The sequence below is a fragment of the Microtus ochrogaster genome, unplaced genomic scaffold (genome assembly GCF_000317375.1).
Source record: "Microtus ochrogaster isolate Prairie Vole_2 unplaced genomic scaffold, MicOch1.0 UNK59, whole genome shotgun sequence".
Classification (NCBI taxonomy): domain Eukaryota; kingdom Metazoa; phylum Chordata; class Mammalia; order Rodentia; family Cricetidae; genus Microtus; species Microtus ochrogaster.
The window spans coordinates 2,245,941-2,259,968 of NW_004949157.1; the positions used below are offsets into that span (position 1 = coordinate 2,245,941).

Sequence of the window (14,028 nt, forward strand, 5' to 3'; positions counted from 1 at the left end):
AAAAAAAATTAAAAAAAATAAAAAAAATAGAATGTTTTTAAATTCATTGAACTTTGGCAAAAGTAGTTTGGTTGCAGTAAAGAAGGGAAAAATGTTTTTTACTAGTTATATACTCAAGCACATTTTGTATTTGTTTAAGCTTACCTTATATTTGGCTAAAGTGTATAATATACATCAAGTTCTCTAAACCAACTTTTTTCATAAGTACTTAATATTTTGAAAATGACAAAATGATAATACTATCAAAAGTTATGACTATAAAGTTTTCTACTGATGCTTTCCTTTTTTTGATAAAGTATTTTGAGAAAAATACATACTTGGTTAAAGCCAAAGAGGTTTGTAAAAGTCCTGTCTATGATCTTTTATCTGGAATAACGTTAAACACTTCAGATAGGAGATTGGTTTTTTTTTTAAAAGGGGCTTTAAGTCTGATGTGAACTTCTACTGTAGATAAATTTCATATTCAGATTACATAGAAATCCTCCTTAATTTTAGAGATAATATAAGCAAGTCATTATTTTATGCTTGCTGCTCTCTTTCAACACACTTAGCTGATTTACTTTAAAAGAAAAAAGAAGAGAAATTCAGACACCCCATTCATCGTAGTTAGTTGTTTTTTTCCTTTTAGTTTTTGGGGGCCCACTACCCAGGTCCCAGTAAGTGCACACATGGAGACTTATTCTTTCATATAAATGCCTGGCCTTAGCTTGGCTTGTTTCTAGCCAGCTTTTCTTAAATTATCCCACCTACATTGTGCCTCTGGGCTTTTTTACCTTCGTTTATTTATATATCTTTACTTCTTATTCCATGTCTGGCTGTGTGGCTGGATGGCTGGCCCCTGGCATCCTCCTCCTCCTTCTCTTGTCTCCTGATCTTCTCCTCCCAGATTTCTCCTTCTATTTATACTCTCTACCTGCCAGTTCTACCTATCATTTCTCCTACCTCACTATTGGCCATTCAGCTCTTTATTAAACCAATCAGATGTTTTAGACAGGCAAAGTCACACAGCTTCACAGAGTTAAACAAATGCAATATAAAAGAAGGCAGCACATCTCTTCATCATTAAAATAAATGTTCCACAGCATGAACAAATATAACACATCTTAATATTCCACAACATCTTGTAGCTTATCTCCACAAGTGTCAGTTTGGTCCATGAACAATATTGACTTATGTGTAAGCAAAATCAGGAATTACACAGAATGTAGTGATTCCCCTAAATGTGGCTTCTTGAACTATCTAAACCTAATAGCAATTCCTTAAGAGCCTAACTGTTTAGCCAGGTGTGGTGGTACATGCTTATAATCTCAACATTCGAGAGGTAAAGGCTTCAATTACATAACTGCATTTAAGGCTTACCTAGGATAACATGATGAGATTACATCTGCAAAAGGGAGGGGAGGAATGAAAAGCTAGAGCTCCTGAGATGACTCTATAGGTGTGTTTGTTGCCACATCTGACAACCTGAATTTGATCCCTGGGATTCACATAGTGGGAATAGAGAGCCAACAACAATAAGTTGTTACTTTATCTCCACATGCATGCCATGGCCCACATGTGCCCACTTATGTAACAATGAAGGGGGCCATTTGTTGTTGGGGTTTTTGTCCCTCCCTTTACCTCCACAACTGTTTAGCCCCAAAGAAAATCACACATAAGTTTCCATAAATTATAAGCTGATTGGCCCATTAGCTCTAGCCTCTCACTGGCTAACTCTCACATCTTAATTAACCCATTTTTCTGATCTATGTTAGCCATGTGGCTCAGTACGTTTTTTCAGTGGGGCAGATCACATCCTGCTGCTTCGATGGTCTGGGCAAGAGTGGGAGGAATCAGCTTCCTCCTTTCCAGAATTCTCCTGTTCTCATTACATCATTTCTTCCTGTCTGTTTTTTCCCACCTATATTTCCTGCCTGGCCAATCATCGTTTATTTATAACATGATTGACAGAATACAGATAATTCTCTCACACCACACATACACCATGTGTATGCTAACACCATGCATGTGATTGGTAAATATTTTAAAAATAGCTAGGGGGAGGTGATATAGATGCAGTGCCATGTATGAAATTCTCAAAAAAGTATTAGCTGCTTTTTTACCCTTTCTTTATTATATCAGGTGTTTGCTTTGACTATTTCAAAGATGTATAATAAAAAAAAACATAACTTTTATAAAAATCAAACATTTTCAATAAAAGAAATTAGTATAAATCCTTGATTCGTCTTAGTGTAATTCTGTCTGCATATATTTGTGCTAGTGATTGGTGATCATTCATGTTAATGATAAATATTTTTTATTTCTAGGTGTGCCAAAGAATCAGCCCATAAGGATTTTAAAAAGGCAGTTGGTGCCTTTTCTGTAACTTATGATCCAGAAAATTATCAGCTGGTCATTTTGGTGAGTGTTTTGAATGGTAGTTTGGTTTATTCCATTTGGGATGTTTGCTTTGGTAACAGTGTTGTTAACTTTAAATCACTTAGTCCATCAATGAAGTCACCTCAAAGCGAGCACACATGTTGATTGACATGCACTTTCGAAGTCTGCGCACTAAGCTGTCTCTTATACTGAGAAATGAAGAAGCCAGTAAACAACTGGAGGTATGTTCCTTTCCCTAGCACTGATGGTAAAGCTGTCCAGAAATAATTGTATAGTTTTCAAGTTCAAGTATGGGCAGCTTGTTTATTTACTATTTCCTAGTTCCCCATATTTTGGGAGGTTAAATTGTATAATACTAAAAGTTAAATTGTATAATACTAAAGTTTTCATGCCTGATGTTTTGAAATTACACAGCGGTCATGTATTTTAAGGAAATTTTTGAATAATTCATTTTTACCAAAAGTTTGTCAATGCTGCCATAAAGTGAGACAATGCTTCTATGTAACATTGTTATCATTAAAGTACTAGAAAGTATTTAAATATCTAATCTTATTCCTTTCATTATGTATGTTTATCTCTGTTTAAAAGGGTATAGAACTTCTTCATTCTAATTGGTTGTCACTCTTTAAAACTCCTGTCTTCAGATTCCTGCCAGAGGCTATTTCCCTAACTTACTATTTCGTCTCTTAAGGTGCATTTTATCTACTTTTATTAATCCTCCAATAATTGCCATCACCATACATTTATTTTCATTGATAATGACTATCTAGTACTTCCATCCATTACCATAGAAACTAAATGGATTTTATTTTAATGTACCAGCTCAAGTAGATTTCTGACAAATTGAAGAATCCCTCATCATTATTCATTTTGTTAAGGGGAATCATCAGTAGATATAGCAAAAGAAAGGGGGAGTTTCAAATTGCAGTTTAAGAGAAAAGGTAGTCAAGGATATGAAAACTGCCACTTTCTAACTTGATGTGTGATTGGTGAACTCTTAGCAGGAAAGGAAAAATTTACATTTGTTTTCCAAATGACCACTGAAGTCTGATCAGTTTTTTTGTTTTGTTTTTTGTTTTTGTTTGTTCTTATTCTTTCTTGATGTCCCTCATGTTCACAATTTTGTGGTTTGTTTAGTGATTTTCTTGTAACTTTTAGACCACAACAGCCTTCTTAATTTCATTATGTGTATTATGAAAATATACTCCTACACCTCTTCTTAAGCATCTAATTCTTCTTGAATGCTCTTTGCCATATTTTTAGTTTATGTGTGTCCATAAATTATCAATGGGAAGAATGAACCAGGCTAATGAATCAAGATCCAAAAACGTGGCTCCTTGGAAAATCTTAGAAGATTTTGTACACCTCACTACTATTATCTTAAAAATAACTTTTCTTTTAAATTTCTTACATTAGATATATTCATTCATTCAAATTATCAGGTGTGTTGAATAATGATAAACTAGTTTGCATGACTATTTTCTTCACTACTAATATTAAAGGGGTTCATATATCCTTATAAAAAAATACCCATTTTTCAACATGAGCCACTAATCTGTTTGGTTTTCATTAATGGCATGCTAGAACTAAACATTCAATTTTGATATGCTACTTAAAGAGAGTGATTATCCACATATGTGGGGTATCATTGGAACTTAGTTTTGTCATCACTGAATATTTTAAAGAGTTCATCAAGCTTGTGGATCCAGATCACAAAGTCTTACAGACTCTGAACACATATGCAAAACCAGTTTGAGAATTCTGTATATTCTGTAAGTGTTCACTTAACTGATCAACTAGAAAATTTTAGATTCCTTTCCTTGGGTTTAGGGAGTGGGGAGTGTGTTGTTTTACTGACACATTTCAGCAAAATATTAAGATCCACCATACCTGGTGATGCATTAAGAAAATGACACCATTTTTAGAAAAAGTACTAACATATCCATAATAAAAGTATACAGAATAATTTTTTCCTTTCAGATAGTGTTTTTAATTGTGTTAACTTAAATTGCAGCGAGTCTGTCAGACCTAGTGAACTGTTTTTTAATTGGGATTATTTTGTCTGCTTCTTAATTATTACATTGTGGATACCATTGAATAACAAAGGCAGCCTTGCAAATAGGCTTTCAAAAGTAACCTTGAAAAACTGTCAGGTTATTTCCTGTTAATAAAAAATGTTATTGGCACAGAGCTTCAGTAGCCTAAAAATAAGTTATGTGTGATTTTAAAATTAGTTTTCAAATAAAGCAGTTTATAGGACCCTGATATATAGGGTCAAGATAATTTACGTGGCTGAGCTAAATGAAATTGTCTTCATAATTGATAAAGCATGTTAATAAGTTGTGCATTTTTCTTCAGAGTTCAAGGCAACTTGCCTCAAGATTTCATGAACAGTTTATCGTACGAGATGATCTGATGGGTCTAGCTATTGGTACTCATGGTGCTAATATTCAGCAAGCCAGAAAAGTACCTGGGGTCACTGCTATTGATTTAGATGAGGATACCTGCACATTTCATATTTATGGAGAGGTAACTATTTCACTATATAATGCAGTTTGCCCACCCCAAATAAAACAAACAGTATTTCAAATGACAAATGGTTTTTGGCTTGATACTACACCCACTCACCCCTCTTTATTAGGATCAAGATGCAGTGAAAAAGGCTAGAAGCTTTCTGGAATTTGCTGAAGATGTCATACAAGTTCCACGTAACTTAGTAGGTAAGTCAAAAATAACTTTATATATACCACAAAAATAAAATTCTGTACACATTTTTCTCGAACAGTTAAGTCTCTTTTCCTCACTAAAATGTATAATCTAATTGGAGCAATCTTTGAAATGTAACCTGTTCCTACAGTGTTTAGAAAATATATATTCAAAAATTCTATCTTCAGAAGATATGCAAGAAATACTTTGTTAGTTCAGACTTATAAATGTTTGAAAGGATAAATTTTACCTAACCTCCCCATAGTGTAAACGGAGCCTGTTCTTTTGTTCCCAGCCGCCCAAACCTGAACAATCACAGAGAAACTATATTAATTAGAACAATGTTTAGCCTTTTAGCTCAGGCTTCTTATTAACTAACTCTTACATCTTAAATTAACCCATTTCCATTTACTCCCACGCGGCTCATGGTTTGTTACCTCTTACTTCTTGGGCAAGAGGCATCTGCCTCCTTTGGCAGCTCCATAGTGTGTTTTTAACTCCACCTACTCTCTATTTATATCTCTTCCAACCTGGCTATAATCTGCCCTGCCATAGGCCAAAGTAGCTTTATTCATTAACCAATGAAAGCAACACATATACAGAAGGACATCCCACATCTTAGCATATTTTTATCACAGCATTAATTTTTTTCAGAATGAATGAGAATTGAGGTCTTTAGTTTGGCGATATCTGATAAAATCATAGCATTTGTGTCAGTTATCTGAGTTCAAGATCTGGATATGTTCTACTTAGATCTATTAAGTTTGAAATATAAATTAACTCAAAATATCCTTAGGATTTTATGGAGTTGGAATCAGTGGTAACTCAACTCCACCTTTTGAATTGATTACTGGTGTTTCTTAATCATTAGAGTAATGGATAACGTATAGGAACTCTTTACTGGCATTCTCAAATAATTCAGCTGTGTTTGAGAGAGCATACCAAAACCAGGTATAGCTTTATATATTAAAAAACAAAATGTGTTTTGAGTTTGAGTTTATAAATGAGATTCAGGCATATAGCCTCTTAATCTCTTATAGCTTAAAATGAACAAACTTCCTATGTATTTTATGTACATAGTTTAAAAGATTTGTAGGCTGCATTTTGTCAAAGTGCAATCATAATCATCTTCCAGTGTCACGTGTAATATATATTTTGGTTGTTTTTTTTTTTCAAGACAGGGTTTCTCTGTATAACACAATTCTGGCTGTCATAGAACTCACTCTGGAGATCAGGCTGACCTCAAACTCTGAAATCTGCCTGTCTCTGCCTCCTGATTAAAGACATGTACCACCACCACCTGGCATCCCAGTGTCATTTTATTTTATTTTATTTTTTTGATTTTTCGAGACAGGGTTTCTCCGTAGCTTTTGGTTCCTGTCCTGGAACTAGCTCTTGTAGACCAGGCTGGCCTCGAACTCACAGAGATCCGCCTGCCTCTGCCTCCCGAGTGCTGGGATTAAAGGCGTGCGCCACCACCGCCCGGCTCCCCCAGTGTCATTTTAAAAGAACTAGAAATAGCCCAGCGTTCAGGAGACAGGCAGAAGAATCACAATTCAAAGCCAGCATGGGGTACACCTAGCAAGAGCCTAACTCCAAATAATATCATACTATTTTTCCCATTAATAAAAACAGTTTTAAGATAAAGTACAAATACTAGCAAAATGAGTAGCTCACATGAATATGAAAACAGAAGTATGTGAATGTGGTGTTATTGTAGTAGCACACATATCAGTTGTATAGAAGATATATACATAGCACAGGATGAAGTAATTATATTAGACCTGTGGATGTCCATTTAGTTTATTTTGATGGTGCTATGGTAGGTGAAATGCTTAGATGTAATTGGTAGCTGTGTGACTTTGGATATCTGGTTTAGCTGTTGAGAGTAAGAGTCTTTTACTTCATTTATCACATATATGAATGTGGTAATGGTTCAGCAGCTTAATTGAGGTGTGAGTATGCGTAGTACCCAACACAGTTTTGGGCAAAGGAGGAAACTATATGTTCTCTTTTGTATATCCATAACTACTCCATTTCATCAAGACAGAATTATAGTAGATTGTTCCTTTTGAATTTGTAAATAACTATAATATAGGATTAGACTGTTACCAAAGAGGAAAGAGAGATTATATCTGTAGTCTTGCATTGAATATAGAGGATGTTTAAAGTTGTTTTCACCAGAAAGCCTGTTGCAGTAAATCAGCCTAATGAGTTCTCTTGCTGTGTTTATACTTTTAGTAAATGAGAGAATTCTGTTTGGGGGAGGTATGCCATAATAATGGGAATTCTGGGCTTGTTCAGAAAGCATTTTTCCCTAAGGTCTGCTAGGCAGGAGTTCAGGGGAGATGTAATCAGTATTTCATGAGTTTTGTAGAGTCTCACCTACTGATTTATCTGTTTTTCACAAGCCCTCTTTAGTATGTACACCAATTTATCTTCCTTAAAAATTTGCTTTTTCTTTATACACTTTTACAGTGAGTTTGTTTAGTCACCAGTACTTAGGGTAGTCAAGGTATTTTCTTAATGGAAACATGCTAAAATCCCAGTTTTCTGTATGTTAATTTATACCTTTATTAAAATCAACATTTATGGATATATAAGGACTATACAGGAAAAACCAACCGGGAAGACTTAAGGTAGGTTTTCTGTATATACTTGGTATTCATATTAAGAAGAGTAAAGCAGAAATAATTAATAACAGATTTAAATTATGAATCCTGGTTTAGTAGCTTGAGTTCTGGTCTCTAACCACTGACCAGACAGAGCTCATGGTAGAAGAGTGAAGAAGCCATACACAGCAAGAATGTCAAAACTGTGGCTCTGATTACAAGATCCATGAATCCTTCTGCAAGAAGATCTTTTGCTAGATTCTTATTTAGACTAGTTGTAAGCAACTTTTGACTTCCCTTTTCACCAGTTTTGCCTCAAATTAGGAGGTAGAATAAGCATATAGCAGCACTTCTGTCATGGTTTGTATAAATGCTTTACGTTTCATGGCTGAGTCCTTGGACTCTGGTATGCGACATACATAGGTTTAGAGAATTATTAGTGTTTAATTTGTAAATTTTTACTTTACACTGATGTTTCGTGGTGACTGAAAGCAATCATGCTCCAGTTTTGTATATAATTGAATTTTATAAAATGAGGCAAACAATCAAGTGGTATTTATTACTAGAACTTGATTCTTCTGAGTTTCAACAGATGTTACTGGAAAGTATTCCTAAGCTTTTTCATCCGATTTTGGAATTATCTGGAAGTGTGCTTTACCTGTAAATATGCTACTTTGAATTGTCACTAATGCAAAGAAATAACATTCTGTTAGTAACATTGACATGAAGAATTTTTGTTCCTTTTAGATATTATGATAGCTTCCTAAGCTCCTTTGAAATTTAAGAAAATATCATTTGCGGATGTGCCATACACAATTCTAAAATTAGTTCCTACATATAAATGAGGAAATGTGAATCAGAGCTAGATAAGGATTGGCATTGTCAAATGAGAAAATACATTTGTTATCTTTCTTTTTTGTAGTTCCTTTTATAGAGCTTTCCAGAATGGTAAATACCAGCAAGTTTAAAGCATACACTCTTAGGTGAAATAAGAGGTTCTCTTTGAATTACTTTAAAATTTCAAAATTATTCCATCAATTCACAAGTATTAATCAATTGTAGTAACTGACCAAAGGAGTTTAAATAATGACCTAATCAAAGAGACTATTAATTAAACTATCTTCTTAAAAACTTCTGTTATTAATACTATAATCCAGTATGCATATATGAATGTGTAAGATAGTTAATAGTGGAATGTGCTTGTAGGATTTGAGTATATCTTCTTAAAGCCAAACATGAATTACTTATTTTTTAGGCAAAGTAATAGGAAAAAATGGGAAACTGATTCAAGAGATTGTGGACAAGTCAGGAGTTGTGAGGGTGAGGATTGAGGCTGAAAATGAAAAAAATGTCCCACAAGAAGAGGTATGTAATAGTGCTTATGTTTCTGGTTTGTCTATTTTATTTGACTTTTTAATGTAAGTGCTCCTATATTATACCCATACAATTTTTTTTTCCTTTTTGTGATTCTGAGAATCAAAACAGGACTTTGACCTACTGGGCATGTGCTCTAAAACTGAGCATGAATGTAAATGTTCTGATTATCAGACATGCACGATACTATAGACAATAGACATATCTGGTTTGGTTTGGTTTGGTTTTTGGTTTTTCAAGACAGTTTTTCTGTGTAGCCCTGGCTGTCCTGGAACTCACTCTCGCTCTGTAGACCAGGATGGCATTGAATTCAGAAAGATCTACCTGCCTCTCCCTTAGGAGTGCTGGGAATAAAGACATGCACCACCGTCACCCAATGTCTATATGTTTTCTAATGCTGGACTTTAGTCATTTTAACCTATATTTGTCTTATTTTGTAATGTTATAAAGGGTAGTCATGAAAACATATCACTAGGTTAGCCATTAATGACAAGTAAATAATATATATAGAAAGCCTTTGTAAATGCTTTTGTTTGAAGGTTGTGTAATAAGTGTGTTCATTCTGCGTGTGCTTTTTCTGCACATAAGATCACTTCCCTTAGCATCCTATTTGACTTTTATAACCCTCATTCTTATCTACCTGAATATATGCTTATTGGTAGTTGTTGAAGTGTTATATGGAGCGTGGGAAGGGAGAACATGACCCTTGATGCAGTTGTACTCCCAATATGCTATCTACTTTATCTTTAAATTAAAAAAAGTGCAGTTTCTTATCTTCTATCTAAAACTACTCTTACTTTCCTGCCAATTCACTGTCTGTTTTAGCTATGTTGCTTCAGCTAAACATCTTTAATACATTTTACAAAATGAAATGAGTGTCTGTATCTGAATTAAAAATAATTCATGTGAAATGCAACCCTCTAGAGGGACTATTGTCAATTAGTGGTCATTGTGAAAGCCTGTCCTTTTTTTCAGTGCTGTAGCCACAGATGAGTTGTCTGTGCTCCATCGAATAACCCCCTTCCTGTACTCAGGCAGGTAGCTCTTCTAAACTCAGTGGATCAACACACTAAAAGAAGACAATGTCAGTAGGTGACTTTGAGAAAACAGTTTCTATTGGTGCAAGAGTGAAATGCAAAATAGGAGTATGGGCGATAGTGACTTAAATGCGTCATATCAATTCATGAAGTAGTCAAACAATAAAAATTCAAAAAAGATACTATCCACACAGGGTCATAATGTACACATTAACTAGCTAGCCTTCTTTTGCAAAAGATAATTTTAATTGAAGTTAAATCCACTTAGTGTTTTTTAAGATTTATTTTTATCTATTACAATGTGTGTTGTATGTGTGTGTGTCAGGAAGAGAGAGAGAACATTGGAGAGAGAGAGAATAGATTCCCTCAAGTTGGAATTGCAGTCACTTGTGAGCTGTCTTACATGGGTGCTGGAAACCAAAGTACATGCTCATAACTTCTAAGCCATCACCTCTAGTCCCTGATTTGGCTTTAAATTGCATAATTTTTACCCCCTATAATTTTATGTGTCAAAATACTTCATAGTAATCTGTATTCTTAAACATCATCCTTAATGGGAAAAGGTGAAATTTAAACATTTTTATTGTTCCTAATATGTTGAATTATAAGATATCTTTATAAATAATTAAGTGGCTGTGCTTAAGAAAAAGAAGTCATTGACACAGTACTGGAACTAAATAATTTTAAAATTGGTACTTTTTTATCTTTTGTGTTTTATGTTTTTATCAAGGAAATTATGCCACCAAATTCCCTACCTTCCAATAATTCAAGGGTTGGACCTAATTCCTCTGAAGAAAAGAAACATTTAGATACAAAGGAAAACAGCACCCATTTTTCTCAACCTAACAGTACAAAAGTCCAGAGGGTAAGAATTAATTTGTCACCTCTAACCACACTAAAAGTAGTATCTTTGGCTCAGATGCCACATTTGGTATTTGAGCTTTTTTTTCTCTGGTTAGATTTGTAGGCTACTCATAATTCTATATTTTCACATAAGATTGATACCATATAAGATTACAAACCAAAGTAATGGATATTTTTTTATTTATTCACAGTGACAAATCTTAAGCTGTAAACCTAATGGGGTCACTTTTTTCTGTTGAGGGTGGACTTCTTTTTTTCCATGCTGTAACTCCTTAAATTTTGCAGGTGTTGTAAGTCAAAGTGTACCTTCTTTTAGATATGCTAGTTACTTCTTAAAGTCATATTCTAGAAACTGGTTTTCACTATTAGAACTAACCTAACTATTTAGAAATGCGTTTAGAAGTCCTGCAGTGAAAGTCCTGCGTTCAGGCTTCTGTGTATCGTTCATTATAGTTAATCACATCACTTGCATTCCTTATACTGCTTTAGGTGTTAGTGGTTTCATCAGTTGTAGCAGGGGAACCCCAGAAACCTGAACCCAAGGCTTGGCAGGTAGGAAACCTTGAAAAATACATTTTAAGTTGATATTTTAATGTTTATTCCCCTTGTTAAGAAAGACTACAAATGAGCCTCATGTTTGGGGGCTGGTGGAGGAATGTTTGTGGGTATTTGGATCCACGGCCCTGGTCTAAATCTCAAACAACTTCATTCCACTTAGAAGGTTTCCCCTTACATGTCCGGTGTCGTTTCCCACCAGTCTTCCCCCTGTGTCTCCTAGGAAAGGTCTTGGAATTCTCTGAAATTTATCATAATCTTTACTGCTTTTCGATGTGTACTTGAAACCCAAGTGTGGGTTTATTCTACCTGGACTGTTCTTTCTCCTGCATTTGCCATATCACTTTGACCCTGTTCTGTGTGAAACATTCCTCGTCTACCTACCACAGGTCTCCCACCTGCTCCATGCTCCTATGTGCTCAACCAGAGCATAATGTTATTAGATGTTTTCTTGTTGGTTTCCCCAACCACGCTGTAAACTCATCGAGCTCAGTGTCCCTAACCTGACCTTTGAGAATTGCTTACAATAAGGATAGTATGAATTAGAAGGGACTAAATGCAAAAATGCCATTTTATACAGAGAACTATAACTACAAGTGGATCAGATACTTCTTTCTGCTGTGTATTCCACTTCTCAGAACAGAGAATGACTTTGTCCTAGTATTGGTATTATATTTTTTCAGTTTATTCAGATATTCTGATGGGGCACTTAAAGTACTTCCTGGGTACTTCAGTTTGTACCATATCATAAGAGAAAATAGTTTTAAATGATGTTTTTCAGATTCAGCCTAATTAAATCTACAACACAAAAATTTAAAGCCTATTTTGCTGATTACCTGGAAAGCATGTAATATTCCATCATGTGATATTTGACACTTGGAAATAATACAGCTGATGCCTCTGTGACTGTGCTAGTGAGAAACAGAATAATATACAATTTGATGGGGCTGGGGGTTGATTTTTATGTATTGTAATACAGAAGAGAAAATCAATCCTTACAGGTTTACAACGGTACTTGATACTTCAGGTAGTCATTGCTTCTAGGAGGCAGTGCCTTGCCTACTAGTTGATAATCAACCTACAAGCAATATTTTCTGATGGTTCAGGTTTGTTCTTCATCAACAGTAACATTTCATGTACAGGTATAAAGAAAATTATGTGTCCTTCCCTTCCTATCTTGAACATACTGTATACTGAATGCAGGCAGGCAAAAGGATCCCAACAATTTCTACATGTACCAAGAAAATGTTCTTTAGAAAAGAATGGCACTTTCCTCAAGGGACAGCTTCTTGGCCTCCTATACCTTTTAGCTTTGCCAAACATAACCTGTAATACTTTTCATTAGTAATATGTGAATACCAATAACCATGTATATTTCTTAGGTAGCAAAATAACTGTACTGTTCTCAACTTAGAATGTGTCTTAATTGTCCCCTCTTTGTGCACCTGTAGCTAGGCCTCCCTACTGGTTGTGATGTGGAATTTTTTTTTTGCTTCTTTTATGCTGATGAGTACAAGTATTTAGACTGTACCTTTAAAATTATCCCTATATTAAAGTGGTATACATGGAGGATCAAAGGTTTTCTCATGATTGAATTTTGTAAGACTTTCATAATATATTTTTGAAATTTATATGGACTTATTATGCTTATGATTTTGATTTTTGTTGTTCTTGTACAGATTATGTGGTGTGTTTTAATTTATTCTAATTTTCAGTCATGGTTTCAATTCTATTGTTTGGTTAATTGAGTTTGTTTTTTCATTTGCGTCTCTGGCATCTGAATTTAAACTAGATTTGATTTAGATATAACTTATAGTAAATTGATCAAAACATAAGTATTCTTATTTACACTACACGTCTCATTAAAGCTTATATAATTTTTAGTTGTATGTTTGTTATTTTGCCAACATTAAATGATAGTCTTTTAAAACCTTCTGGTTTTTAAGGAATCACTATATTGATCTGCCCTTATTCAGATGTAAAACCTGGTTTTACATATTGATTTATATTTTAAAAAGATGTTTGTTTGCTTGTTGCTTGGCAGACCCTATGGTACGGATTAAGTGTGAGTGTGTGTGTATGTTGTGTTGTTTTGCCATTTTTTTTAGATTAATCATCACTAGTTCTTTAGGTTTACTCTTCCAATTTCTTTTTCAGGGAATGGTACCATTTGTTTTTGTGGGAACAAAAGACAGCATCGCTAATGCCACTGTTCTTTTGGATTATCATCTGAACTATTTAAAGGTAAGAACAGGATGACTTTTAACTTCTAATCTTCTTGTGCTAAGTTATTACAAGATGTATAGTAAATCTTTCCAAAACTATGATCTCTCTGAGCTATGCATAACAATGTATGATCTTGTAAAAAGTAATAAATATTCGCATTGTTTTAGTTCATTTCTTGATTTTATTTTTTGTAATTTTTTTCATTGTAAATCTTAGGGCTAATATCCCAGTTTTAATATATTCCTATATTTATGGTTATTCTTCTGTTAAACCCT

General features: G+C 34.3%; 1 protein-coding gene across 10 annotated transcripts in view; it reads left to right on the forward strand.

Annotated features, from left to right (window-relative positions):
• The window catches only part of Fmr1 (fragile X mental retardation 1), a 42,435-nt gene that overhangs the window by 19,083 nt on the left and 9,324 nt on the right, over positions 1-14,028 (forward strand). For 5 of the 10 annotated variants that reach the window (XM_005369746.2, XM_013354673.2, XM_026777354.1 and 2 more), the window contains 8 exons: positions 2,307-2,400; positions 2,484-2,600; positions 4,738-4,908; positions 5,021-5,099; positions 8,953-9,062; positions 10,839-10,973; positions 11,462-11,524; positions 13,685-13,771. In XM_005369746.2, coding sequence (XP_005369803.1) covers positions 2,307-2,400; positions 2,484-2,600; positions 4,738-4,908; positions 5,021-5,099; positions 8,953-9,062; positions 10,839-10,973; positions 11,462-11,524; positions 13,685-13,771 — 856 coding nt within the window. The remainder of the gene's footprint in view (positions 1-2,306; positions 2,401-2,483; positions 2,601-4,737; positions 4,909-5,020; positions 5,100-8,952; positions 9,063-10,838; positions 10,974-11,461; positions 11,525-13,684; positions 13,772-14,028) is intronic. The other 5 variants (XM_013354674.2, XM_013354675.2, XM_026777355.1 and 2 more) reach the window with 2 other exon arrangements.